The sequence below is a fragment of the Xenopus tropicalis genome, chromosome 7 (assembly GCF_000004195.4).
Source record: "Xenopus tropicalis strain Nigerian chromosome 7, UCB_Xtro_10.0, whole genome shotgun sequence".
NCBI classification, from domain to species: domain Eukaryota; kingdom Metazoa; phylum Chordata; class Amphibia; order Anura; family Pipidae; genus Xenopus; species Xenopus tropicalis.
The window spans coordinates 64,934,030-64,959,763 of record NC_030683.2 but is presented as its reverse complement, the minus strand read 5'-3'; the positions used below and the strand labels follow the sequence as shown (position 1 = coordinate 64,959,763).

Below are 25,734 nucleotides of genomic sequence, written 5' to 3'. Positions count from 1 at the left end.
CTCACAAATGTGAAAAAAGATCCAATTTCTTTGACCATTATATGTTGTAAAATTATCAATAAGATATTTTCTGTAAATCATTACAAACCTTGGTTTAGTATTATTAATAAAATTATGAATTTTCTATTACTCTCCTGATTCTGTACTGCAGGCTTTGTCCCATAAGACATTGGTTATGCTCTTAGGAGTTGACCCAGCTCTTGAAAGCGACCAGCCCTTACCTACTGCACATCCACAGGTCACATATGCCTACATGAAGTACATGTGGAAGAGCACTCGAAAGGTACTAAGAATATATTTAAGCGTTTTACAAAGCTCACAGCTGTGAGGTAGAATCATTGAGCATGCAAGTGATTCAAGAGTTCCCGAAAGTCTGTTTATTTTAGTTGTCTGGGATCAATGATACCATGTAGCCAGCTAAGAGCTTACAGCTTGCAATGAGAAAAGCAGATACTAAAGGAAGCAAGAAATGTAGCTGGAGGAAGTAAAAAAGACTGTGGGTTCCTAAATTCAGTTTTATTGTGCACAAAGTATTTCTTTGATATCCAAAAGAAACACATATAAACAACAGTAGTGAGTAAAACATATTTTTAAAATACAAGAAAATGCAAGAAATTCTTCTTATCTGCCCTTCCCTGATTTTTTAAAGGGAAACAGAATTTCACAAACCTTATAAGGCTTCAGGATCTGGTATTCTGAATATAAAACAATTCTCCCCTATTCCAAAACAGTGAATGACAGCCTGAGCTTCCATGCTTGACTCAGATTTAGGAACTCGAGTTCCATTATAAAAGCATACAGCAACTAGGATTCCTAAGCTTCCTATGTGAGTCTGGCTGAAAGTTGGCACCACCCTTAATCCTGTATATTACCAGGTTAATTAGCCCTAGGGATGACATGGTTATAATATGGCAGTATTATTTTAAATTACGCCTTTATGTCATTTTAAATAACTATGTAATCTTCTGTATTGTTTTGTTTACTTCACTGGATCTCCATTCATATCCCATAGACTTTCCTTTTTTCCTTGTCTATTTGAATCTCTTCTTTTTGATTCCTTTAACATGCCCCTATTGCAACACAGATTGAGGCATTCCAGCATATGCAGAAGTTTGTGAACAATATGCAACTTCAGGCTCAGCATGTGGCAGATGACCCTCAGCACAAACAAGAGCTGCAGAAACTCATGGCCAGGTCAGGTCCTTCCAGAATTTACATTATACTAAATTATATTTTCTACAAGTTTCTAGTTTATTTCCACTTAAAATTGCCTGAACTTCAGTTGACATTATTCTCTGATAAAAAGTAGTTAAATATAAGTACATTTTTGAGGTTTCTCAAACCTACACATAGCTTTTCTTTATATTTATTCAGATATACAGTCTTTTTTACCATTAAAGTTACAGGGATTTCCCCCTTGCCTAACAGCAATTTCTTTATTCCCTAGTGAATAGAGCCTACCTTATGAATAGCATTGTTAGCAAAGCTGTATTTGTATTGCACATTTTTGTGTTGTGTAACTAAGGGTTAATGTCAATGAGAGACTTCCTAAGGCACTTAAATATAGATGAAAGTCCAAAAGATTTTAATGTGTGTCCTCAATAAGAAAGGCACATGAAGAGAGTCACTATAGTCTATCTCTTGTGCATGTTGTTTTTTCCTGTTATGTCACCTGAAAATTCCAGACCCATGGCAATAAGTTTGCGCTCACAAGCTACATAGACTTATGTTACTGGTAAACAGGCAGTTATAATGAGGCACTAGAATTTTACATGCTGTCTAGCACCATGTCTGCCTCATCCAGTGTGAGCTAAGCTGCTGAACCTGCATCTTCCCAGAGTTAGCTGGTTTCCCTCATATTTTGGACAAAGTTACTATTACTTATTTCCTGTCATGAAGTGAAAAATTTTCACTTGTTTCATTGTTTAGGTGTTTTTTGAAACTTGGTGAATGGCAATTGAATCTTCAAGGCATTAATGAATGTACTATTCCATGTGTTCTGGAGTATTACAGTGCAGCCACTGAACATGACCACAACTGGTACAAGGTAAGTTGGCGTGTGTCACCAGCTTGTTAAAATCTTGTGGATTCAAAACATACTTCTGCGTGTCAAACAGTAAAGCAACAGAAGCACAAAAAAGATCAGCTGACTAAGAATTTGTTGCTATTCCATGCAACAGAAAAAAATTATTGCGGACAGCCAAAGAAATGAAATCCCACAATTTCCAAAAATATATCAGCGTATTTATTAGTAAATATTTCTGAAGGATGCAAGATAATTATCTGAGAATTAAAGATAGGATATTTATGTGCAGAATTAGATTTTTTTTCTCAAGAACAGTGAAGCTGGTAAAATTCTTAGTTAAAAGAAAGTGTTAAGCTGGCCCCACACGTGTCAATTTTCATTCTTTCCAACCCTCCACTGACATTCAGGGCTGAATCGATATGGAGGTAGAAACAATAGGATTTCTACCTCCTTCTGTCGATTAAGCCCTGAAGGCAGATTTTGCTCAGGTGCCTTCAATGGCGCCCGATCAAAATCTTTTAACCCGCCCGATCAGCGAGTTGACCGATGTCAGCAGCCTCCTGTGATATCGGTCACCTCACCGAGTTGCCAGACATGCACAGAATATCGTACGAAATGAGGTTTCATACGATATTATTGGTGCGTGTATGGCCAGGTGTAAGGTGTAGTTTTCACAAGATTTCTAAATTACACTCTTTACATAGCAAATAATTCACTCTACCATTTAAATATTTTATCCTTAAACTAACAATTGTATTTTTTTAGCTGTAATATTGGTATTTAGGCAGCCACCTCAGTGTATTGTGCCTGAATCTGAGCTTTCAGATGGAGCCAGCGCTACACATTAGAACTGCTTTCAGGTAACCTATTGTTTCCACTACTCCATGTAACTGGAGGAGTCCCAAGCCGGATTTGGATTCTGATATCTACTGGGAGTTGCTATCTTGCTACCTTCCCATTGTTCCGCTGATCGACTGCTGGGGGGAAAGGGAGGGGGTGATATCACTCCAACTTGCAGTGCAGCAATGAAGTGTGACTGAAGTTTATCAGAGCACAGGTCACATGGCTTTGGCACCCTGAGAAATGAAGACTATGGCTTGACCTATGCGAAATTTCAAAATTAAATTTAAAAATATCTGTTTGCATTTTTGAAAAACTGATTTCAATGGAGAAGCTCTAATAACTGATGCATTTTGAAAAAAAACATGTTTTCCCATGGCTTTATGTGTAGCAACATATGGAAATAAAAATCCTGTTCTCATGTTTCTTACAGGCCTGGCATGCCTGGGCTGTGATGAACTTTGAGGCAGTTCTGCATTTCAAACACCAGAATCATCCCCGTGATGAAAAAAAGGTGCGTCATCCCAGTACTGCCAGTGCGCCTCCCGAAGGCAGTGAAAGTGAGAGTGAAGGCGAGAGCAATGACAACAGCCCTGTGTCTTCTCCTGTGCAGAAAAAACCTTCAGAGGTATAAAACTGAAGAGACAAGAACCCACTGTTAAATGCTAAAAGTTACATTAAGGGTGAAAGAAGTGTTTATACCAATACAAAGACATACTTAAGTTAGATATGTATAAACTCACTCGCCCTCTGTACTTTGCCAATAATATTATCATTATACCTGTGAGATGCTGGATACAAAACAACAAGAAACCACATTATTTTCAGTGCAAAGAAATAATAAAAAAGAACAAGTATACCACAGTACCACACAGGAAATCACTGATTAAATGTAAGTTAATTAAACAGAGACATTTACTTAAAAACACTACTTTGCTCCACAACAAATTTATAAGTGGCTGTTACCTAAAATACCACGCTCTACATACAGGTTATAAGTTATACTTTGTCTCAGATAAGCAGCTTGTCTGTCAATATATGAAATCATGCTGTCCAGACCTTATTTTTTTACATTCAATTGCTACTTAGGCAATTTATTCTATTTCACATAAAAATATGCAAGCCGCTTATACCCTTAATGGGACTGCACTAGCCAAATCCATAATGGAGAAGGACCTTGGAGTTCTTGTAGATAATAAACTTGGCTGCAGCAAGCAATGCCAGGCAGCAGCTGCAAGGGCAAACAAGGTTTTGGACTGTATTAAAAGGGGTATAGATTCACGGGAGGAGGGGGTTATTCTTCCCCTGGTAAGCGCTGGTAAGGCCCCATCTAGAATATGCTGTTCAGTTTTGTTCTCCAGTGCTTAAACAGGACATTATTGAATTAGAGAAGGTCCAGATAAGGGCAACTAAGCTGGTTAAGGGTATGGAAAGTCTTACTTATGAAGAAAGACTGGCCAAGTTGGGTCTGTTTACCCTGGAGAAGAGGCGCTTAAGGGGTGATCTGATAACTATGTATAAATATATAAGGGGATCATATAATAACCTCTCTAATGCTTTATTTACCAGTAGGTCCTTCCAACGGACACGAGGGCACCCACTCCGTTTATAAGAAGGGAGGTTCCGTTTAGATATTCGGAAAGGTTTTTTTACTGTGAGAGATGTGAAGCTTTGGAATTCCCTCTCCGAGGCTGATACATTATATAGCTTTAAGAAGGGACTAGATGGCTTCTTAGCAAGTGAGGGAATACAGGGTTATGGGAGATAGCTCTTAGTACAAGTTGATCCAGGGACTGGTCCAATTGCCATCTTGGAGTCAGGAGGGAATTTTTTCCCCTCTGCAGCAAATAAGAGAGGCTTCAGATGGGGTTTTTTGCCTTCTTCTGGATCAACTAGAAGTTAGGCAGGTTATATATAGGCATTATGGTTGAACATGAGGGACATACGTCTTTTTTCAACCTAACTTACTATGTTACATGGCTGTGCAGACATACCCTTACCAGTACTGCACCACAAGGGAGGTTGTGTGATATAACTTGTGTGATAGCACAGCTTGTTAAAGATACTTAAAAATTGCAGTAGCGGATGGACTGCCAGCTTCCATAACTTCTGCTGAGCTCAAGTGCAGAATATGTTACCTTCAAGCTTTATGAGTAGATAAATCATCTGTAATGTTGTTAGAGGGGTTGTTCACCTGTGATTAACTGTTAGTATGACATTGATATTCTAAGACAATTTGCAGTTGGGGCTTTTTGTTAGTTTTTTTGTTTTTTTTAGTTATTTTGCTTTGTGTTCATCAGCTCTCCAGTTAGAAATTTTAGCAGCTATCTAGGGGTTAGGGTCTTGTTTACTTTAGCAACCAAGCACTTATATGAATGAGAGACTGGAAGACAAACAGAAAAGGGTATGGATAGAGAGATAAGAAATAACAACATAACATTGTAATATAACAGAGCAATAGTTTTTGGCTGCAAGGGTCAATGACCCCCATTTGAAAGCTGGAAAGATGTAAATAATTAAGACCAACTGTAAAGTTGCTAGAAAGAGGACATTTTAAAACATACTAAAAGTTAACTTAAAGGTGAACTACCCCTTTAAATAATAAGAGCTATAACTGCTCAGCGGGCTACACAAACTCACAGACTGAATAAAAGTGTTACCCCCAAATGTAATAAAAGGAACTAAGTTTACCCAGGAGCAGTAACCAGTAGCAACCAATAAGATGTTTGCTTTTAAACAGGTGACTAGCAAATGCTTTCTGCTGATTGGTTGCTATGGGTTACTGCTCCTGGGCAAACTTTGTGTCTTTTATTGCAAAACCCCATTAGTGTTGTCTTTATTTATTTTATACTTCTTTTTTCTGTTACTATCTACAACAAACCTCTAGAGGTGGGATTGAATTTTGATCAGCGATTCCTTTCCTTGTAAAGGGCAATTTGTTACCCATAGCAAATTCCAGTACCATTAAAAAAAAAGCTTCCATGTTCATCTAAAAATATTACTTATGGCAGCAAAGCTCAGCTGTACAAGGGATGTCAGGGAAGTCATAAGATAGCAGGGTGAGCAGGTCTCTTGCAGCCACATAAATTTTTTTCGGTCTTAACCAGGACTTTTACTGGGGGTTGTTGCCTAGCTAGTTGACTGCAGGGGTTATTGATCTCTTAGGCTGATGCCACACGGGCGCATTCTCGGCAAGCCGAAAAATGCTTGCTGAAAATACGCCCCGCTATTGTACATTTACCCTACCTTGTGCCTGTACCCGAATGAATGAAATACGCTCGGGTGCAGGCACATGTAGGCGATATCCGCCAAAAAACGTGAGACTTTGTAACCTCGGCGGATATCGGCTATATGTGCCTGCACCCGAGCATATTTCATTCGGGTGCAGGCACAGGTAGGAGCGTATGGCGCTATTTTCGGCGGTTTTTGGCTTGCCGAAAATATACGTCATACACTAAGGGGCACATTCATCAAAGTACGAGTTCGAATCCTGAAATGGGAAAAATTTGGATTGGATACGATAATTTCTGAAGATCGCAAATATCACGAAAATGTTTATGACAAAATCGGAATAGTCACGATAATATCGTATTGGCGATCTGAAAGTCCCGAAATTTTTGTATCGTAAATGGCGGGAGAACCTTTCTGACTTTGATCCTTCTGTGCATGATTTTGGAAGCCTCTCATAGGACTCAATGGCACCCTGCAGCTCCAACCTGCCCCAGGAAAGTCACGATACCAAAGCTTGAATGAATCAGAAACTTTTGTACTCAACGCGACAATACAAATTTTGCCGCAAAATACGAAAATGTCTCAGAAAATACGCTCAGTACGAATAAGTGGGATTCGGAGCATAAGTGTGGCATCAGCCTTAGGAAGGAATGGGTGCAGCTTCATGGCTTAGAAGGCCTCTGCATTTTATGCCTGACACTGGTTCTGTCCTAGGGGGTTGTGTTAAAATACTCATGAAAGGCACTTGCAACCAAGTGTCTGAAATTTCTAGAAGTACCATGTTGTTATGTCTTCTCTGCAAAAATCATTTGTATGGTGATCTTTTTCTTCTTTTTGGTAATTTTGGTTCCTTTTAACTGATTTTGCACATAGGGGCAAATGCCCTTGTGTTTCTATTGCAAGCTCTTATTTTGTAAGGAAATGTTTCTTTTGTAATTTCAATGTGGCTTTCACTCACTGTTCACTCTCACCGTCATTTTAATGTGAAGATGAAAGCTGTAATTAATTATTGCTATGTCATTTAAAGGAGAATGCAAGTCAAAATTTAAAAAGCATACTGCCCAATAGTCGTCCTATTGTTTAGTAAAAACGCCACACTTTTGGCTCACCTAATCAAATATTTACTCAGTCACTCTTACTTCACATTTTCTAGAACAGGCAGCCATCTCTAAAAAGGTATTCTCCCTTCCTTTCCCTCCTTGCTTCATACTGCACATTTGTTTCATTTACCCCCCTCCCCTCTGCCAGTTCCGCTTCTGATTGGCTGGTGGGTATGTGTAACTCAGAACAGGAGACAGCATTAAGTTACACACATGCTCTGAGAATAGGAAGGCTGCCGCTGGCAGCCTACAGGAAGGACAGAGAGATTTCAGTGATGTCAATGTAGTCTTCACACTGCTGTAGGCAAGCAGGGATCTGGGAATTTAGATATGCAGTAAGTACTTAAAAAGAATGCCTTTAGACTTACTTTTAATTTATATTAACCTTTCATTGTCCTTTAAGATTGTTACACTTGTTTAGAAATAATTTATGTCTTTCTAATGGAAAGTTTGCCTCCCTAATATCTATTTTGCTTTGTTTCATTATTCTTCAGGATATATCTCACACCCTTTTATTGTATACTGTCCCTGCTGTGCAAGGCTTTTTCCGTTCCATCTCTTTATCTCGAGGGAATAACCTTCAGGACACACTGAGGTGAGGAACATAGACTGTGTTTTTGTGGCTTGTGCTGCTTTTGCTTGAGTTGGAATTGACATTCTTCTGTGCCAGGTATTCCATTCCATGGACAATATGTTCCTGGGCTGGTGCTGTTTACCCTGGAGTACAGGAGGAATCACAAATGAGAACTATTTCCTGGATAAAGGAAAGGATATGAGACAGGCTTGAAGCCAGCAGCAAATATACAGACGGAACTAGTCTGTGTATGAAATTACCAAGTGCTTTACAATGTTAGCATAAATAATAGTTTTGGCTTAGTACTTTCTGCTTTAATTAGGTCAATACATGATGAAAGCAGGGTTTTTAGTTTAAAAACACACGCTCTTAAAAACACCCTCTCATTAGAAATAAAAAGAATTAACCCATGTGGCACTTTATAACTTCAGCGTAAAAAGTATGCCATCTGTGCACTCTCATGATTACGGAATTCTAATTAAATTTGTATTGCCAGTAGGCAATATTATACTTTTTCATTTATGTTGCATAATTATATGAATACCAGTATTATATAGAATGTATCTTATATTGTTAACTCCTGCCAGCAAGGCCCTCCCCTGTTGTCTTGTATGACTATTCTATTGTAAATGGTAAATTCTGTTGAGTTCTAGGGAATTGCCTGTATATGTAAACTATCAGGTCTTTAATTTGTATCCCTTTACCCTGTAGAGAGCTACAGGGAATGATTGCACTATATAAATCATAATAGGTAATCCCCAGCACCTGACTTTTTAAGCGCAGCTCTGAAACATTCAGCTGTGCTACTTTACAAAGAAAAAAAATTAATATTGTTTAGGAAATGATTATACCAGTGAATTTTTAAATAGTATCAGTATCGATTTTACATTTAACCACCAACCTATTTTATGCATTTGGATTAAAACCTAAAACCAGTGTTGACTCTGAAAACATAATGCCAAAAAAATGAATTCTCATTGAGAATGTTTAATAGATAAAACGCAAAAGCATGATCTTCCTTTTTAATATGAAATGCACATTTATCTCCAAATAAGAAACTAAATGATAATGGATGATCCATATTCATATCACACTGGAGTAGGAGGTTATAATGGTAATCACTGCTTCTCTGTGGCACAATAGCCTTGTATGAAAACATCTTTTCTATGGATTTTCTTAATAGTATAGACAAATGTAGTGATGGAAGCGCCAGATGGTAGTGAATAATGGCCAAACATAAATGGGATAACTTTTGCTTGAAGGGAAACCAGGATTCTCAATGCAATAAGATAGAAAGGGAAAGCAACGAATAGTGTGATAACATGAAGATGGTTATAAAAACATTGAAGATGGTTATAAAAACACCCAACTACTCACAATTTTGAAGTAATGAATAGGCAAGATTAAAATCTAGCTTGACGCGTTTCGCGTGCAAATGGCACGCTTCCTCCTGAGGAATTTGTTTGGCCCTTATTCACTACCATCTGGCGCTTCCATCACTACATTTGTCTACACTTCTGAGACCCAATCAAAGGGGTTGGCTAAAGAGGGAGCTGCACATCGATTTGGTTTTTCAAAACAGCATGGAAATATTTGGCTCTTCCAGGATTTTCCACCGGGAGCACTGAGTTCTGGTATTTTATATACCATTTGTTTTTCTTAATAGTAAACTATCTTTTTTTCTTTTTAAGAGTCCTTACGCTGTGGTTTGATTATGGGCACTGGCCAGATGTAAATGAGGCACTAGTGGAAGGAATCAAAACTATTCAGATAGATACATGGTTACAGGTAAGATTTAGGAGGATTAAAGATGAGGTAATTTACCTCTACAAAAACACTGAAAATTAGGGGTTATTACATGTAAATGTTATTTGGTGACCCACAGGGGCCTTTTTCCCAGCTTGCTTGCTTTTTTTTTTTCTTTTGGCGGGGTTGGAGAAGTCATAAAGGCATGTAGGTAAGTAGGATTGGGCAGTGCGGCCATGCAGGTGTGACAGTTTGTGAAAGGTGGCAGGTACTTATTGAGAAGGGAAAACTGCCCTGTCAAAGATTGTAATTATATTGTGGTGTTTTTTTTCAAACAAGTAACACAAAAAAATGAAAGTGCTTTAAAGTAATTAAAATATAAGAAAAATATAAAGTTTACTTTAAAGTATTACCAGTGATTGTCTGTATGAGATGCTGGCTTCATAGCAGTGTTATTAATATGACATACACACACCCAGGGTATGGGATTAGTAATCCAACATATTTAGGATTATCATTTAATTTGAAGGTGAAATCAATCCCAGTCAATGAGATGACAGTCAGGTGTGAGTGAGCGACCCAGTTTAATTCAAAGAACCGGGATAAAGCAAAGTCTGATACACATATACAACACATTTGTGGATATGTATCATGGCTTAACCCTTTCCCTGCCAAGCACTTAGCTCCTACGTGCTGGCATAAAAAGATGTTAAACGCCATGCACGTAGGAGCACGTGCGCTCCCTGCTTAATCCGAGTGCAGAGAGCGAGCGCAGGATAAAGAACCCCCTAGGGAACGAGCAGAGGGGGTTAAATAGTGGCCCCTGGGGCGTGATCGCTCAGGGGGCCCATGGGAAAAGCCTGACACAGAGATTCTATGTGTCAGAATGTTGCTGCTCTCCCCCCCCCCTTCCTGAGCTCCCCCCTCACTTCCTGTGCCGCCCACACATGGACCCGACTGCTGCTGTGCCTGTGATCTTCTCTGTCCCTCCTGCGATCTCCAGCTGTTTGTGCCCGGGTTAGTGCCAGATACACACACAATCACACACTTATTACACTAATACACACTTATTCTTACACTTATACACACACTTATACACACACTCTTACATTTGGGGGGGGGGGGTTTCACACATTCACAGCACTTACAGCAGTCACAAAACACATTTTGCCATGTGTTACACACACACTTACCCACTTTTTTTATCGCATCGTTGTTTTTCTTGCCTGAAAAAAAATGTTCTATTGCCATTGCGGATAGCGTATTCGCCAACCGCACTGCGCATTACCTTTTGTGTATTATTTTTTGTGTTTTTAATACATTTTCATTTATTGCATTTTTAGCCATTTTATTGCATTTTCAGTTATGCATAGTTGTTGTTCGCTTGACTTTGTTTGTAAAACTGTTATTCTGACTGGAGATATCAGTAGGAAAAAAAAACATTGATTTTTGTTTTTTGGGGAGATTTTAGCAATTTTGCTGCATTTCACATTGTTCTTTGTTACTTTTCTTTGGACGTGGACATTTTGTCTGCTGTATTTCAATTTGGCTTCCTCTGTACCCCACATAGTTTGGTAAATCTATGCATATAGGGCATCAAACTGTTCAGTACACCCCTGGCATTCATATTTATAGTGTTTTATGTTGGTACATTATGAAATGTGGGGTACATAATGGGGCGAAATTCAAGCTTTGTGACAATTTTCAGAAATGTTATAAAAACAGTTCTGTTTAGCATAGCTTTGTAGTTTGGTAGTTTGCAGTAGAAAGATGTAGTTACCCATTTTGTTTTGTCAGAATGTGTATTTTTGGAAAATATATGGTTTTCTAGGGTCTCCATACTGTTAGGGGGTCTTATGGCACATAATACACACACCGGGTGCAAAAACTGCACAAGCCGGAGCATCATTTGTAAAAATTCATATGCACTGTTTTTATTTGGGTGCCCCTGTATGCCACATAGTTTGGTATATCTATGCATATAGGGCATCAAACTGTTCAGTAGACCTCTGGTGTTCCTATTTGGGGTGATTTTCCTTTGAATGCAAGAAATTTGTGTGAGATAAATGCGGGAAATTGCAACATTTTTTAGGCTATTTTCTGAAATGTCATAGAAACCACTAGCTTTAGGAAAGCTTTGCAGATTTGTACTTTGGTGTATAAAGGACTCTTTGCCCATGTTGAATTTGTCAGAACTTGTACTTTCCAAAAATATATGGTTTTCAGGGGTTACCCTGCATTTCTGCAGTTTTTATCCCACATAAAACTGCCATGTGGTTATGAATTAGGTAAAGGTAAGCCATGAAATTAGTGTGCACAAGGTATATTTTGGGGTCTCTAAGTGCCATGTGCTTTGATAAACCTATGTACAGTGGGCATCAAACTGTTCAGTGGCCCCCTGGCGTTCAAATTTAGGGTGTTTTATCATGGTACCTAATGATACATGGTAGATAAAATGCTGCAAAGTGGAAGCTTTGAGGAGATTTTTGGAAATGTCATCAAAATTGCTAACTTTAGAAATGCTTTGCAGCTTGGTACTGTGAAGTAGAAAGACACAGGTACCCATTTTAGATTCGGGGGAATGTGTACTTTCCAAAAATATATGGCTTTCTGGGGTGAGTGTACTTTTTACTAGTGTTATTCCACATATAATTATGTAAATGTGTTGATTTTGCAGAAGCTGAAATGACAGAAATGATAGATCATATGGGGGTATGTTCTCATTGGGGCCCCTACATGCCACATACTTAGGTAAACCTAAACATATTGGGCATCATACTGTTCAGTGGACCCCTGGCGTTTAAATTCAGGGTGTTTTATCTTGGTACTTAATGATACATGGGAGATAAGATGCTGCAAACTGGAAGCTTTGAAAGGATTTTTGGAAATATTATCAAAATTGCCAACTTTAGGAAAGCTTTGTGACTTGGTACTTTGGAGTAGAAAGACACAGGTACCCATTTTAGATTTGTGGGAATGTGTACTTTCCAAAAATATATGGCTTTCTGGTATACTTAGGTAAACCTATACATATTGGGCATCAAACTGTTCAGTGGACCCCTGGCGTTCATATTAAGGGTGTTTTTTCTGGTTACTTTATGACCTGTAGGAGATAAGAAACTATAGACAGGAAGCTTTGAAGCGATTTTTAAGAAATTTCACAAATTTTGATAAAAACCAATAACTTTAGGAAAGCATTGCAACTTGGTAGTTTGGAGTAGACAGGTAGTTCTTCTGGATTAGCCAGAATCTGTTCTTTCGAAAAATGTATAATTTTCTGGGATAAACCTTCTGTTAGTGGAATTTTTGACCTTGAAAGCTAGTAGCAGCTTTCTGGAGCAGTGCTTTGGAAATTTGGTAGTGTACTGCTGGGAGTTTTTGATACAAGTGAGAAATCTCCACAACTATATATATTTGGTATTGGCACGCTCAGGAGACATGGGACTTTCCGAATCAGTTGTATTTTCATGCATAAACTAATTTTTGTTTCTGGTGTATGTGTTTATATTATGGAAAATAATTTTTTTTTTCATTTTTTAGACATTTAGAAGCCTATATCTTGTTACAGAATTGGAATTACACAAAAATTCCACCATATTTTGAAAGCTTAGGTTGTCCTGAAAAAAACCATGTATAGTTTTCCTTGGTAAACTAAAAGTTCCCCCGAGGAAAAGCCCCTAAAGTGAAACAGTGCAAAATGTTCAAAAACTGTCTGGCAGTAGAAGTTCCACTTTGTTCAAAATGGCTTGCAGTGAAAGGGTTAAACAAAGGAGGTGTCTGAGGACTTTAGAAAAAGAGTTGATGCCCATAAAGCTGGAAAAAGTTACATGACTCTCTGAAGAGTTTGGACTCCACTAATCAATAGACAGACAGACTGGAGTAAATTGAAGGCCCTACCCAGAAGTGGTCAACCATCACAAATAACTCCAACTGCAAGGTGTCTAAGGGCTCTGGCACACGAGGAAATTTGTCGCCGGCGATTTTAAAAAGAGCGATTTGGCGACAAGACGCCAATGCTAAACCAATGGAAATCGTCAGCGTCAAAAAACACGAGGCTACTTCAAGTCGCCTGCTGTTTCAAATCGCACACAGACCCTTTTCTGAGCGACTTGAGTAAACATGAGGGGGGGCTAACTGTTGAGTGTACCATGGGTAGCAGATCGCCTGGAGCTCAACTTGCATGAAATCTCTTCGTGTTTATTGTCGTGGCGACTTGTCGCCAAATCGCCAGGGGGAAAAAACACAGGCGACAAATCTCCTCGTGTGCCAGAGCCCTAATAGGCCTTACTTACGGTCCAATTAAGAGCCAGAAACATAGTTCCCTTTCCTTTACCACCTGAAGGGGAAATACTGGGCAACAAAAATCATAGGAACAGAAGCAGGTTGAACAGCAGGTCTCAGTTCCTTGCAAATGTGCATTTATTGTGCCATTTTACACAACATGTTGTGACACTTCATAAAGGGGTAAACATGTTGTGTAAAATGGTAAATAATTGCACTTTTGCAAGCAATTGAGACCTGCTGTTTAGCCTGCTTCTGTTCCTATGATTTTTGTAACTTTTAAGCAACTGAAGGCCTGTCTCACATTGGCAATTGTTGATGTTCATGAATCCACCATCAGGAGAACACTGAACAGCAGTGGTGCATATGGCAGGGTAGCAAGGAGAACGCCATTGCTCTCCCCCAAAAATATTGGTGACCATCTACAGTTTGCTAAAGATCATGTGGACAAACCAGAAGGATACTGGAAGAATGTTTTTGGATGGATAAAGCCAAAATAGAATTTTTTTGCTTAAATGAGGAGCATTACATTTGGAGAAAGAAAAACACTGCATTCCAGCATAAGAACATTATTTCATCTGTAAAACATGGTGGTGTTGGTAAGTGTTCTGGTTTGGGCCTGTTTTGCTTGCATCTGGGCCTGGACGGATTGTCATCATTAATGGAACAATAAATTCTGAACTATACCAGAGAATTGTAATGGAAAATGTCAAGACATCTGTCCGTGACCTTAATCTCAAGAGACAATAGGGGTCATTTACAAAGACTGGGCAAATCTGCACCTGGGCAGTGATCCATGGCAACCATTAAGGTATTTGCTTTCATTGCTCAACCTGCAGCTGGATAAAAAAAAAGGCTAATCACTGATTGGTTGCTATTGGTTCCAGTCCAGGTGCAATTTTGGCAAGCCTTTATAAATGACCCCCAGTGGGTCATGCAGCAAGTCAACGATCCTTGACACACAAGTTGTTTAGCCAAAGAATTTTTAAAGGAAGATAAAGTGAAATGGCCAAAGTCAAAATCCTGACCTCAATACATTTAAAATGTTGTGGAAAGACCTGAAGCAAGCGGTTCATGTGAGGAAACCCACCAACATCCAAGAGCTGAAGCTGGGCTAAAATTCCTCCAGCCAATGTGCAGTTACTGCAAATGTTTAGTTGCAGGTATTGCTGCACAAGGGGTTCACACCAAACACTGAGAGAGCACGATTCACTTTTGCCACACGCAGATATGTTATTGGATTTTTTTTTCTATAAATACATGACCAAATACATACATGTATAATCATTTTTGTTTCATTTGTTTCACTAGTTGACCAAATACATATTGTTTGCATGAGATAGAGAATTTAGATTGGTACAGGGGGTGATGAGAATGATAAGCAATATCTCTAAGGGCCGTTAGTGGCCGCATGACAAATCTCCATTGTCGCGGGCGACTAATCTCCCCAATATGCCATCCCACCGGCTAGAATGTAAATCGCCAGTGGGATGGCATAAGGGGTGCGGCGGCTTTGCTGAAATCGCAGAAGTTGCTTTGAGAGGAAACTTCGCAGATTTCGGCGCCGCATATGCCATCCCACCGGCGATTTACATTCTAGCCGGTGGGATGGCACATTGGGGAGACTAATTGACGCGCGGCGACTAATCTCTCCGTCTGCGATGGCCCTTAAGTGCTGTGTAACGTGTCTAAGCTGTATAACTAAAGAATGGTGATTCACCATTATGATTATGTAGATGTCCAACAAAGTTATACTCCTCAAAAGTCCAGAAATGGCCATCTGAAACAGAATAAATAGTTTCAAAACGGTATCCACTGCTGCAAGATTTACTCTTATTTACTAGTTATTTAAATGATTGCATTATTTAGCCTTCAATTAATACAAGTTTTGTAAAAAGGTTGTAAAGGTAACTATGCCTGGGATGCCTTAGATTTGCCATGATTTGTGATGAGCCTACAAACTTATCCTTTGGACAAAAGCAGTACTATACCATATAACTATCTTATTTATTTTATTCTTTTTTTCGTAGGTGATTCCACAGCTTATTGCAAGGATAGACACGCCAAGGGCTCTTGTAGGCCGTCTTATTCATCAGCTTCTCACAGATATTGGCAGATACCATCCACAGGTAAATATTTTACATGTCAATATTTTAACATTTTTATGTCTACATTTGTATTGACTATACTTAGAAGAATGTCATAGTGCCCAGATGTGCAAAATAGGCAGGCAATTTGCCATCTCACTGGGTATTGCCTTGCTTTGAATATCGTGTTTACCCAGCCCCCAACACAGAATCATTTTTTTTTTTTTCTAAAGCCCTTGCTGTAAGTTTCAGGAACTTCCATGTCCATCGGCCATGCTGCACTAGATGGGAGCAATGTAAACCATGCCTGTCAGCGCATAGTGGCTGCCTAAGCTAAGTGTGACTAATTTAAAGCTCCAAATCTGCATAGGGTTTTGAACTTTACATGCAAACTGTATCAATGCAGTCACACATTTACCTTGCATGCACTCCCTGGGTGACAGTTCCATCCCATGTGTTCTAACTCAGTGCTGTCCAACTTCTGTGGTGCCGAGGGCCGGAATTTCTCTAGCATACATAGTGGAGGGCCGCTAATGGAAGCCAGTCTTGACCACTCCCCTTTTTTTAAAACTGCACCCACTAGAAACCACACCCATGTTATCACAAGAGCTTTTAAGACCATGCCCACATTAATGGTGGTAGTGCAGCAAAAACCCAAATGCTTGATTCTAACTGTAGGGATATCAACCATCATATGTGAAAGAATTATATTGTGTCACATTAGGACACACCATTAAATCCATATGCCTCCTTCTCCCCTGTGGAGCACAGCTATAGGGCAGGTAGAGTATGGCACGCACAGGAAGGGTAGGGCAGGTAGATTATTGCACACACAGGCAGGGTAGGGGAGGTAGATTATGGCACACACAGGCAGCATAGGGCAGGCAAAGTATGGCACATACAGGCAGCATAGGGCAGGTAGATTATGGCACACACAGGCAGCATAGGATTGGCAGAGTATGGCACACACTATGCTGCCTGTGTGTGCAATACTCTGCCTATGCTATGTTGCTTGTGTGTGCCATGCTCCGTCTGTCCTATGCTGCCTTTGTGTGCCATGCTCTGTCTGTCCTATGCTGCCTGTGTGTGCCATGTTCTGTCTGTCTTATGCTTCCTGTGTGTGTCATACTCTGCCTGTCCTATGCTGCCTGTATGTGCCATGCTCTCTGTGCCCTATGTTGCCTGTATGTGCCATATTCTGCCTGCCCTATGCTGCCTGTGTGTGCCATGGTCTGTCTGTCCTATGCTGCCTGTATGTGCCATGTTCTCTCTGCCCTATGCGGCCTGTGTGTGTGTGCGCCATACTATCACTGACACAATGCTGGCACTGTCTGAGGTGTGAAGAGGTGAACAATGTGGGTGATTACAGTCTGAGCCTTAGGTTTGAACAATGCAGTGGGTGAGCAATGCAGATATTAAAGGGTGTGAACAGTACAGGGGATTAAATGTTTAAACAATACAGGGGGATTACAGCCTGAATCTGAGGTGTGAACAATGCAGGGGGCCAGTTAAACTCAGTACTGATACCATTTAAAGCTTACACAAAGGTAAGTCATCAAAGCAACCAGGCAGGTGGGGGGCCACACTGTGGCCCGTGGGCTGCCATTTGGACAGCACTGTTCTAACTGATTTGCTTCTGATTATGCACCTGATGTGTTTTCTTAGCTTTTACTTTGTGTTTTGCCTTTCCTTATGTAAACCTTGGTCAGCCATTTGCATTTTGCCCTTAACAAATATGTTTTGTTCCATAATATACTTTCTTGTGATGCTGCAGTACAGTTTCTGTTCAGTCTCAAGCTTGCACCATCCAGTACCTAACCAGCCCATATACATTTGTCTTAAAGGGGCAATATACCCCATATTAAGCATTAGTTTAATGAATAGGGATTGTGCTGTACTCACATTTGCCATTTGTTTTGATTGGGAAATATGTATATGTTATGTTTTTTCTTGAACACAGTAAAATCTAAATTGAAAGATATTTTACTCCAGGTTCATATCCGCGCACACAAAACTATTCAGTAGTACATTGAGAAGTCCTCTGTATAAACAAACCCTTTCTTTTTCACTGTTATAAAGAGTAACTTATCATACAAAGGGCTTCCCAGTGGTCTAGTATTTTGTTTTAATAGGTTATACAAACCAGAAATAGAAGAATGTGATTTTACTGCTAGAGTTCATGACCATATAAAGACATGAGACCTAGGGCTCAGGATATAATAGTGCCATTTATATCCTTATATTCGGGGCTTACTGATATAATTTCTGTCGCTCTGACTTTGAAACTTGTGTATTATTATAAATAATGTTGTAAAATATGAGTATATTATAGGTCACCTCAGGGTTTCATGACCTGTATAAAAGCACTCGGCCTTGTGCTTTGATATAGTAACATAGTAAGTTGGGTTGAAAAAAGACATACGTCCATCAAGTTCAACCATAATGCCTATACCTAACCTGCCTAACTACAAGTTGATCCAGAGGAAGGCAAAAAACCCCATCTGAAACCTCTCTAATTTGCCTCAGAGGGGAAAAAATTCCTTCCTGACTCCAAGATGGCAATCGGACCAGTCCCTGGATCAACTTGTACTAAGAGCTATCTCCCATAACCGTGTATTCCCTCACTTGCTAAGAATCCATCCAGCCCCTTCTTAAAGCTATATAATGTATCAGCCAGCACGACTGATTCGGGGAGGGAATTCCACAACTTCACAGCTCTCACTGTAAAAAATCCTTTCCGAATATTTAAATGGAACCTCCCTTCTTCTAAACGGAGTGGGTGCCCTCGTGTCCGTTGGAAGGACCTACTGGTAAATAAAACATTAGAGAGGTTATTATATGATCCCCTTATATATTTATACATAGTTATCATGTCACCTCTTAAGCGCCTCTTCTCCAGTGTAAACAGACCCAACTTGGCCAGTCTTTCTTCATAACTGAGGCTTTCCATACCCTTTACCAGCTTAGTTGCCCTTCTCTGGACCCTCTCTAACTCAATAATGTCCCGTTTGAGCACTGGAGACCAAAACTGAACAGCATATTCTAGATGGGGCCTTACCAGTGCTCTGTAAAGGGGAAGAATAACCCCCTCCTCCCGTGAATCTATACCCCTTTTAATACAGCTCAAAACCTTGTTTGCCCTTGCAGCTGCTGCCTGGCATTGCTTGCTACAGCCAAGTTTATTATCTACAAGGACTCCAAGATCCTTCTCCATTATGGATTTGCCTAGTGCAGTCCCATTAAGGGTATACGGGGCTTCCATATTTTTACATCCCAGGTGCATGACCTTACATTTATCCACATTAAATCTCATCTGCCACTTAGCTGCCCAGATTGCCAGTTGGTCAAGATCCTGCTGCAGGGATGTCACATCCTGGATAGAATTGACTGGTCTGCAGAGTTTTGTGTCATCTGCAAACACTGATACATTACTCATAATACCCTCCCCTAAGTCATTTATGAACAAATTAAACAAAAGTGGACCCAGTACAGAACCCTGAGGGACCCCACTGAGAACCTTACTCCAAGTAGAGAATGTGCCATTAACAACCACCCTCTGTACCCGATCCTGTAGCCAGTTTTCTATCCATGTGCAAACGACTTCACTAAGACCAATAGACCTTAGCTTAGAAAGCAGTCGTTTGTGGGGATGGAACTCCTTACATTTCAGAATAGAGGGTACATTTTTCACTTTTAAAATCAATGTATGTTCTGCAGTCAGAAGAGAATCTGTGCTTGTCAGTTTCTAGTGATTTTTGGTGTTTATGTCCGCATCCACCACTAACTCTGCACCTTTTCTTTACTTTGCACTCAGCGTTCATTCCTAGTTGTTTCCCCTTTCCTTCTTGCACTATGATATGACAATTTCTGTTCTCTGCTCTTAGTTTTTATACCACTGCTCCTACTGGCCAGTATTCAATATGGCCACCAGCTGATGTCACAAGTGATGTCAGATTTGGGCAGATGACAACAAGCAGCAATTCAAGGGAAGCTAATTATACTTTTGCTGAAAAGAAAACAAGGGACTGGTGACTACAAGATGCAGATACAAAAAGGCTGCTTAAACACCTAACTGAAAAGCTTGTCACACTATTGTAAGACAGGAGGGGGAGTATGAAGAACTTGATATGAGCGAATGCGAATCACTTTTTACTGTGTAATTGGTAATTTATGCCCTATTTAGATTCATAAAGATATTAGAAGTCACTGTGGAGTTAGGTGAGCTGTGTATGTGCCCACAGATGCTCAGTGACTGCTAATATTCTTATAAATTACAGTAGGGTATACATATTCGACTGTGTGTTAAAAATAAACCTTTCATGTTGATTGTTTTAGAGTTTACACAAGATCTACTTTATGTGGCAGTCATATCCCTTGTGAGTCCTAGAAAATAATGCAGAAATCTGGTGAAGCATTTTTATTCTTTGAGGAATACTTAACCCTGTGGAATTTGCTTTCATAGGTACTGGTGGCAGCAGATTATAAATGGAATGTACAATGAAATTGGATATATTACTTCAGGGGAAATGCAGATTGCAGCAATGAAGTGTTTGTAGTTAAAAGAATCAGTTTAATGCTCTGAAATTATTTCAGGGCAGTAAAACAGCTTGAGTTTTGTCTACATATGCTGGAAACTGCACTGCTTCTTCAAAACTATTTTTTAACAAGGAAAATAGTTATGCAAGCTTAAATGCAAGAATCCAAGTGTATTATGGCAGTTTGAATCATTACTAAATTCCTATTGTTCTTGGGTACATTTTAAGGATGGCATTTTTTTTCAATTTAAATATTGGAACAAACACATTTACAATTATTCTCTGTTTACTTTTATCAGCACATTTTTACAATGTTATTGCTTATGCATGTCAGTTTAACTTGTACGGTTGTACAATTAAGCTGTGCTGTCCTTATTCATCAACTAAACCAGATATTGAGCTCAGAATGTAACAACATTATGGCATAGTCAGCCTAAGGCCACAAAACGCCTGGAGGAAGATATCTGGCACAGGAGCTTTTTAGTTGTAAAGCCTTGTTTTAAATTGGCTAGAAGACTAGATTGGTGCCGTGCTTCTGGAGGTGGGTCATTTTTATCACCTCTACTATATAAATTAGTTTGATTTTTCTTGCTTTAAAAACATGTCAGTACATCTACCTTGGGTAATGAAACAAGGGAAATGTAGATGTAGACCAAATGGATGTAGTTTAATGGTACATACACATTTTTACACACGGTAGAAAACTCACCCAAGTAAACAGAATAATCCAGGTTCTCCAAACCCCACGGAATCATCTTTTGGAATGTCATAGAAATTCTTCCCAAAGGCCAAGAAGTTCTTCTAACTCTAATTCTCCTTTGTCAATATATTAATTGTAACATTAAAATTATCATATACTTGATTACATGTCAGAAACGTGGTATGCAATATATTGGACAAACCTCGCTGGGTTTTAAAGAACGTATTCGGGAGCACATTTCTGACATTCAAATAGGAAAGAAAACAGTTGTATCCAGACATTTCTTGTCTTGCACCATGGGGAATTTAGCTTTTTCCAGGTCCGATTTTGACGTTTCTTGTTACTATCATTAAAAGGGGAAAAAGAAATATCTATTTCTCGGTTGGCCCTACCTGTCAGTGCAGGACGACTGGGGTTAAGTTGATCCTCTCTGGAGGCAGGACAAACTGAAAGAAACTTTCTCACATCTCTCTCTCCATTGTGGCTCCACCTCTTCCTCCAGTTTTTTCAGTTTGTCCTGCCTTGGAGGCAGCAACTTTCCTATCTCTTAAAAATGTTTTTTTCTTTTTCCTTTCACCATTATTATTCTTTTAATGCCCTTTTATCTATTTACAACAACCTTCCTTCCCACTTGGGACCCGGATAATTTCCGTTGGCGCAGCCCCTCTGAGTGTGCTCTCACGGATGCTATATGCTTCAGACAGAGACAACTAAGAGATGGGTAGAGCCCCCGGTGAGTGCTCCCTGATTCCCCTCCCCATGAGGGCTCCTGCGACTTGGCAGTTCAGCAAGCCCCAACGGGGTTGGGCCCACTGTGCACTCCCCGTGACAGAGCACTAACAGCTCTCTGTCTCAAACATGTGCGCTCCCTGGCCTACCGTGGTTGAGCCCCATAAGCCATCATCGCTCGCAAAACCGCGACTAGTGATGATGTCATATTAGGCGCACATTTCCTGGGCTTCTTACGTTGCGCGCCTACTTGTTACTAAGCGCCCTTTGAGTGCGCGCTGCAGTTCCCGGGCTCGCAGACGCCATTGCTAAAGGCTCCAAATGCAAATATATAAGCTCCTTAACTTGAGCACGTATACACATACCTGCGGGACCCCGAGTGTGCAACCACGCATTGCACCAGTTGACAGCGCATTCCCCGCATAGCAGTCCCTTCTTTCAGCAGAACCTGCACAGACCAACAGAGGTGCTGTTCACCTCATTAGGCAACAGTAATATTACCAAGGCTACATTCTGATCCCAGTGACCAGAGAATACAGGTACATTAACATGTCTACTCCAGATGAGGAACTCTTTTCACTAATTGAGGAGATTGATCTCCCTGATAAACCACGCAAAATAAAGGCAAAAATTAAAAAGCAAGTAAAAACTACTGCTAAACCCAGGGACCACTCTCCCTTTCCTCATAAGAAGCATATCTGATCCGGCTAAATTGACCACTACAGCTATTGTTTATGCCACTCAGGAACCTCAGTCCCAAACACACCCCCGAGTGTGCAGGACTTGCCAGCTCCAATGGCAACACAGAACCCTTTGACACCATCTGACCTTTCACAACTTATGTCATGGATCCAGTCGACAGTGCAATCATGAGTGCAACAGGCATTATCTTCTCATTCACTACCAGAAATCAGTAAGAGGAAACGTAAGCGCTCACCCTCACCGGTTACTAAGCGCAAACCCTCTCCTTCTCCCACACATCTGCAAGAAGAATTTTCATCCGAATATCAGTCTAGCGAATCAGACGACACATCCAAACAACCTGAAGAAGTAAAAAAATATCCTTAAGGGCTCTGGCACACGTGGAGATTAAGTCGCCCGCGACAAAACTCCCTGACTAATCTCCCCGGATTGCCATCCCACCGGCGAAATGTAAATCGCCGGTAGGATGGCATACGCGGCGGCGCGATTTCAGTGAAATCGCGCAAGTTGCCTCGAGAGGAGCAAACAGCCTCTTCAAAAGCAGATAAGGTCTTAGGCAATACTTCAAAAAAAGCTAGAGCCTTTCCAGTTTGTAAGTCAATTGCAAAATACGTGGAAACAGAATGGTAACAGCCCGATAAAAAATCCAATATTCCACACAGGTTCTTCGCCCTGTACCCTATTCCGGACGAATACAAGCATTGGGACAAAATTCTAAGTGTGGATCCACCAATTGTTAGGTTGGCACACAATACTACTTTAGATGCAGAAGATGCAGGCTATCTAAAAGACCCAATCGACAAGAAAATAGACTCTGCACTAAAGGGAGAGTTTCAGAACACAACGGCCAAATTAAGGCCTGCGGCCACTTCTGCCACAGTATCCATAATGGCAAGATACTGGTGTCATGAGCTACAAAGACAACTCCCCACCGATCCAAGCCTATTCATCCAAGCCTATTCACCAGAGCTTCAGCAGCATCGGTCACGGCTCGCAGAGCCCTGTGGTTACGGCAATGGTCAGATGACACAGCTTCCAAACACAAGCTTACATCTCTTAAATTTACTGGATCACAACTATGTGGCACAGAATTACAGCAGATAATATCAGAAGTCACCGGTGGCAAAGGTGCTTTCTTACCTCGCGGTAAACGGCCCAGAAAGGACTTCCACAGAAACAATTACCACCATTGCTCATGGCCTTACAACAACAAGCAACAGCGAAACCCTAGAACCCAACCACAGTCTCAACCAAACAGAAGATTCAAGTCCACGTGGCAAAACCAATCCAAATCTTCACGCAAAATTACGCCAGTTAAGGGACAGGATTCCTGACCCTTGCAACCACAGTACCTTACAAACTCCGGTAGGAGGAAGATTACACAACTTTGTGCAAACCTGGCAAAATTCAATTACGGATACCTGGGTACTAAACGTTCTGGATTACGGCTACAGCATTCCATTTACCAAAAAGCCTCCAGAACACAGGTTTGTCACATCCTCCGTTCCGTCCGATCTGACCAAGCAACAAGCACTGCTCGGCATTATCCAGGATTTACTAAACAACAAACATAATATCTCCAGTACCTCAGGAATATTGTTTCCACTGGTTCTACTAAAACTTATTTCTCATGTCAAAAAAAGACGGAGGCTTTCGCCCAGTTCTCAACTTACACCCTCTGAACAAATTCGTACGATACGAATGCTTCAAAATGGAGTCACTTCCGTCGATCATAAGAAGCCTGTCACCAAATGTGTTCATGTCAAAAATCGACATCAAAGACACATACCTTCACATTCCCATCAATCCCTTTCTCCAGAGATTCCTTTGGTTCGCTCTGGGACAATCACACTACCAATTCCAAGCCCTACCATTCGGGTTAACGTCAGCCCCAAGGGTATTTACCAAGGTTCTAGGAGCTCTCTTCGCAGTACTCAGACTTCAAGGCATTCACATTACGGCCCATCTCGACCTCATAGTTACGGCACAATCGCAGAAGGAAGCCAATTCTCACACAAGAGAATGTCTAAGCACGCTACAGCAACATGGTTGGCTAATCAATTACAAAAAGAGCCTTCTCACCCGACGCACGTGTTAGAGTTCCTAGGTAAGCAAATCAGCACAGTGGACAGAAAAGTGTTCCTCCCACACTTCAGCAGACAGCAAAAGAGTTACAATCTCAGACATCAGCCCACGACATTCTCAGATTGCTGGGTCTCATAGCAGCCAGCATAGAAGCAGTACAATTCTCAAAGTTCCATCTATGGCTACTACAATGGGAGTTCCTAAAACTATGGGACAAGAACCATCAGGACCTTTCCCAAAGGATCAACCTATCCAGCAAGGTAAAGCAAAGCCTATCTTGGTGGATTCACCTTCCCAACCTCACACAAGGCAAAGGCTGGGACCGTCCAGTTCAGGAAATAGTCAAGATGAATGCCAGCCTAGTAGGCTGGGGAGCCACCTGACCACCGAAGGTTTGCCAGGGCACATGATCACATCAGGAACTCAAGCTCCACATCAGTGCATTAGAGCTGAAGGCAGTTTTCTACGCCCCTCCTTCATTGGCAGACATCCATGAAGGGGATACACGTAAGAATCCAATCCGACAACAGCACCACGGTAGCTTACTTGAATCAACAAGGGGGCACAAGAAGTGCATCCGCACTTCGAGAAGATACCCGATCATGACATGGTCGGAAACTCACTAAGTACCGTATATACTCGAGTATAAGCCGATCCGAATATAAGCCGAGGTACCTAATTTTACCTAAGAAAACTGGAAAAACGTATTGACTCGAGTATAAGCCTAGGGTGGGAAATGCAGCAGCTACTGCTAAGTTTTAATAATCAAAATAAATACCAATAAAATTACATTAATTGAGGCATCAGTGGGGTACATGTTTTTAAATATTTATTTAAAAGAAAAACAGTAAACTAGCTCTGTAAGTGGAGAAGAGGGTCAACAAAAACAATATGAGTACTACCCCACGCTCATTGCACATTGGCAAACTGGCAGCAGGCCCATTCCCGGAGGGATGTAAGGGGAAATAAGTATTGCTAGTGGGAGCCTAGGCCAGGGAACTGGAGGGTCTGGCTGTGGGTGGCCTAATTTGCACACAAAGGAGAGAGGGTGCTAGTCTAGAGGGACCCATGGCACCCGACTCAAGTATAAGCCGAGGG

The 25,734-nt window shown here is 40.6% G+C and overlaps 1 protein-coding gene across 3 annotated transcripts in view; it reads left to right on the top strand.

Moving 5' to 3' along the window:
- mtor (mechanistic target of rapamycin kinase) overlaps positions 1–25,734 on the top strand; it is a 156,248-nt gene that overhangs the window by 109,587 nt on the left and 20,927 nt on the right. For all 3 annotated transcript variants that reach the window (XM_031905510.1, XM_031905511.1, XM_031905509.1), the window contains 7 exons: positions 152–283; positions 1,085–1,194; positions 1,930–2,047; positions 3,300–3,494; positions 7,692–7,792; positions 9,463–9,559; positions 15,829–15,927. In XM_031905510.1, coding sequence (XP_031761370.1) covers positions 152–283; positions 1,085–1,194; positions 1,930–2,047; positions 3,300–3,494; positions 7,692–7,792; positions 9,463–9,559; positions 15,829–15,927 — 852 coding nt within the window. The remainder of the gene's footprint in view (positions 1–151; positions 284–1,084; positions 1,195–1,929; positions 2,048–3,299; positions 3,495–7,691; positions 7,793–9,462; positions 9,560–15,828; positions 15,928–25,734) is intronic.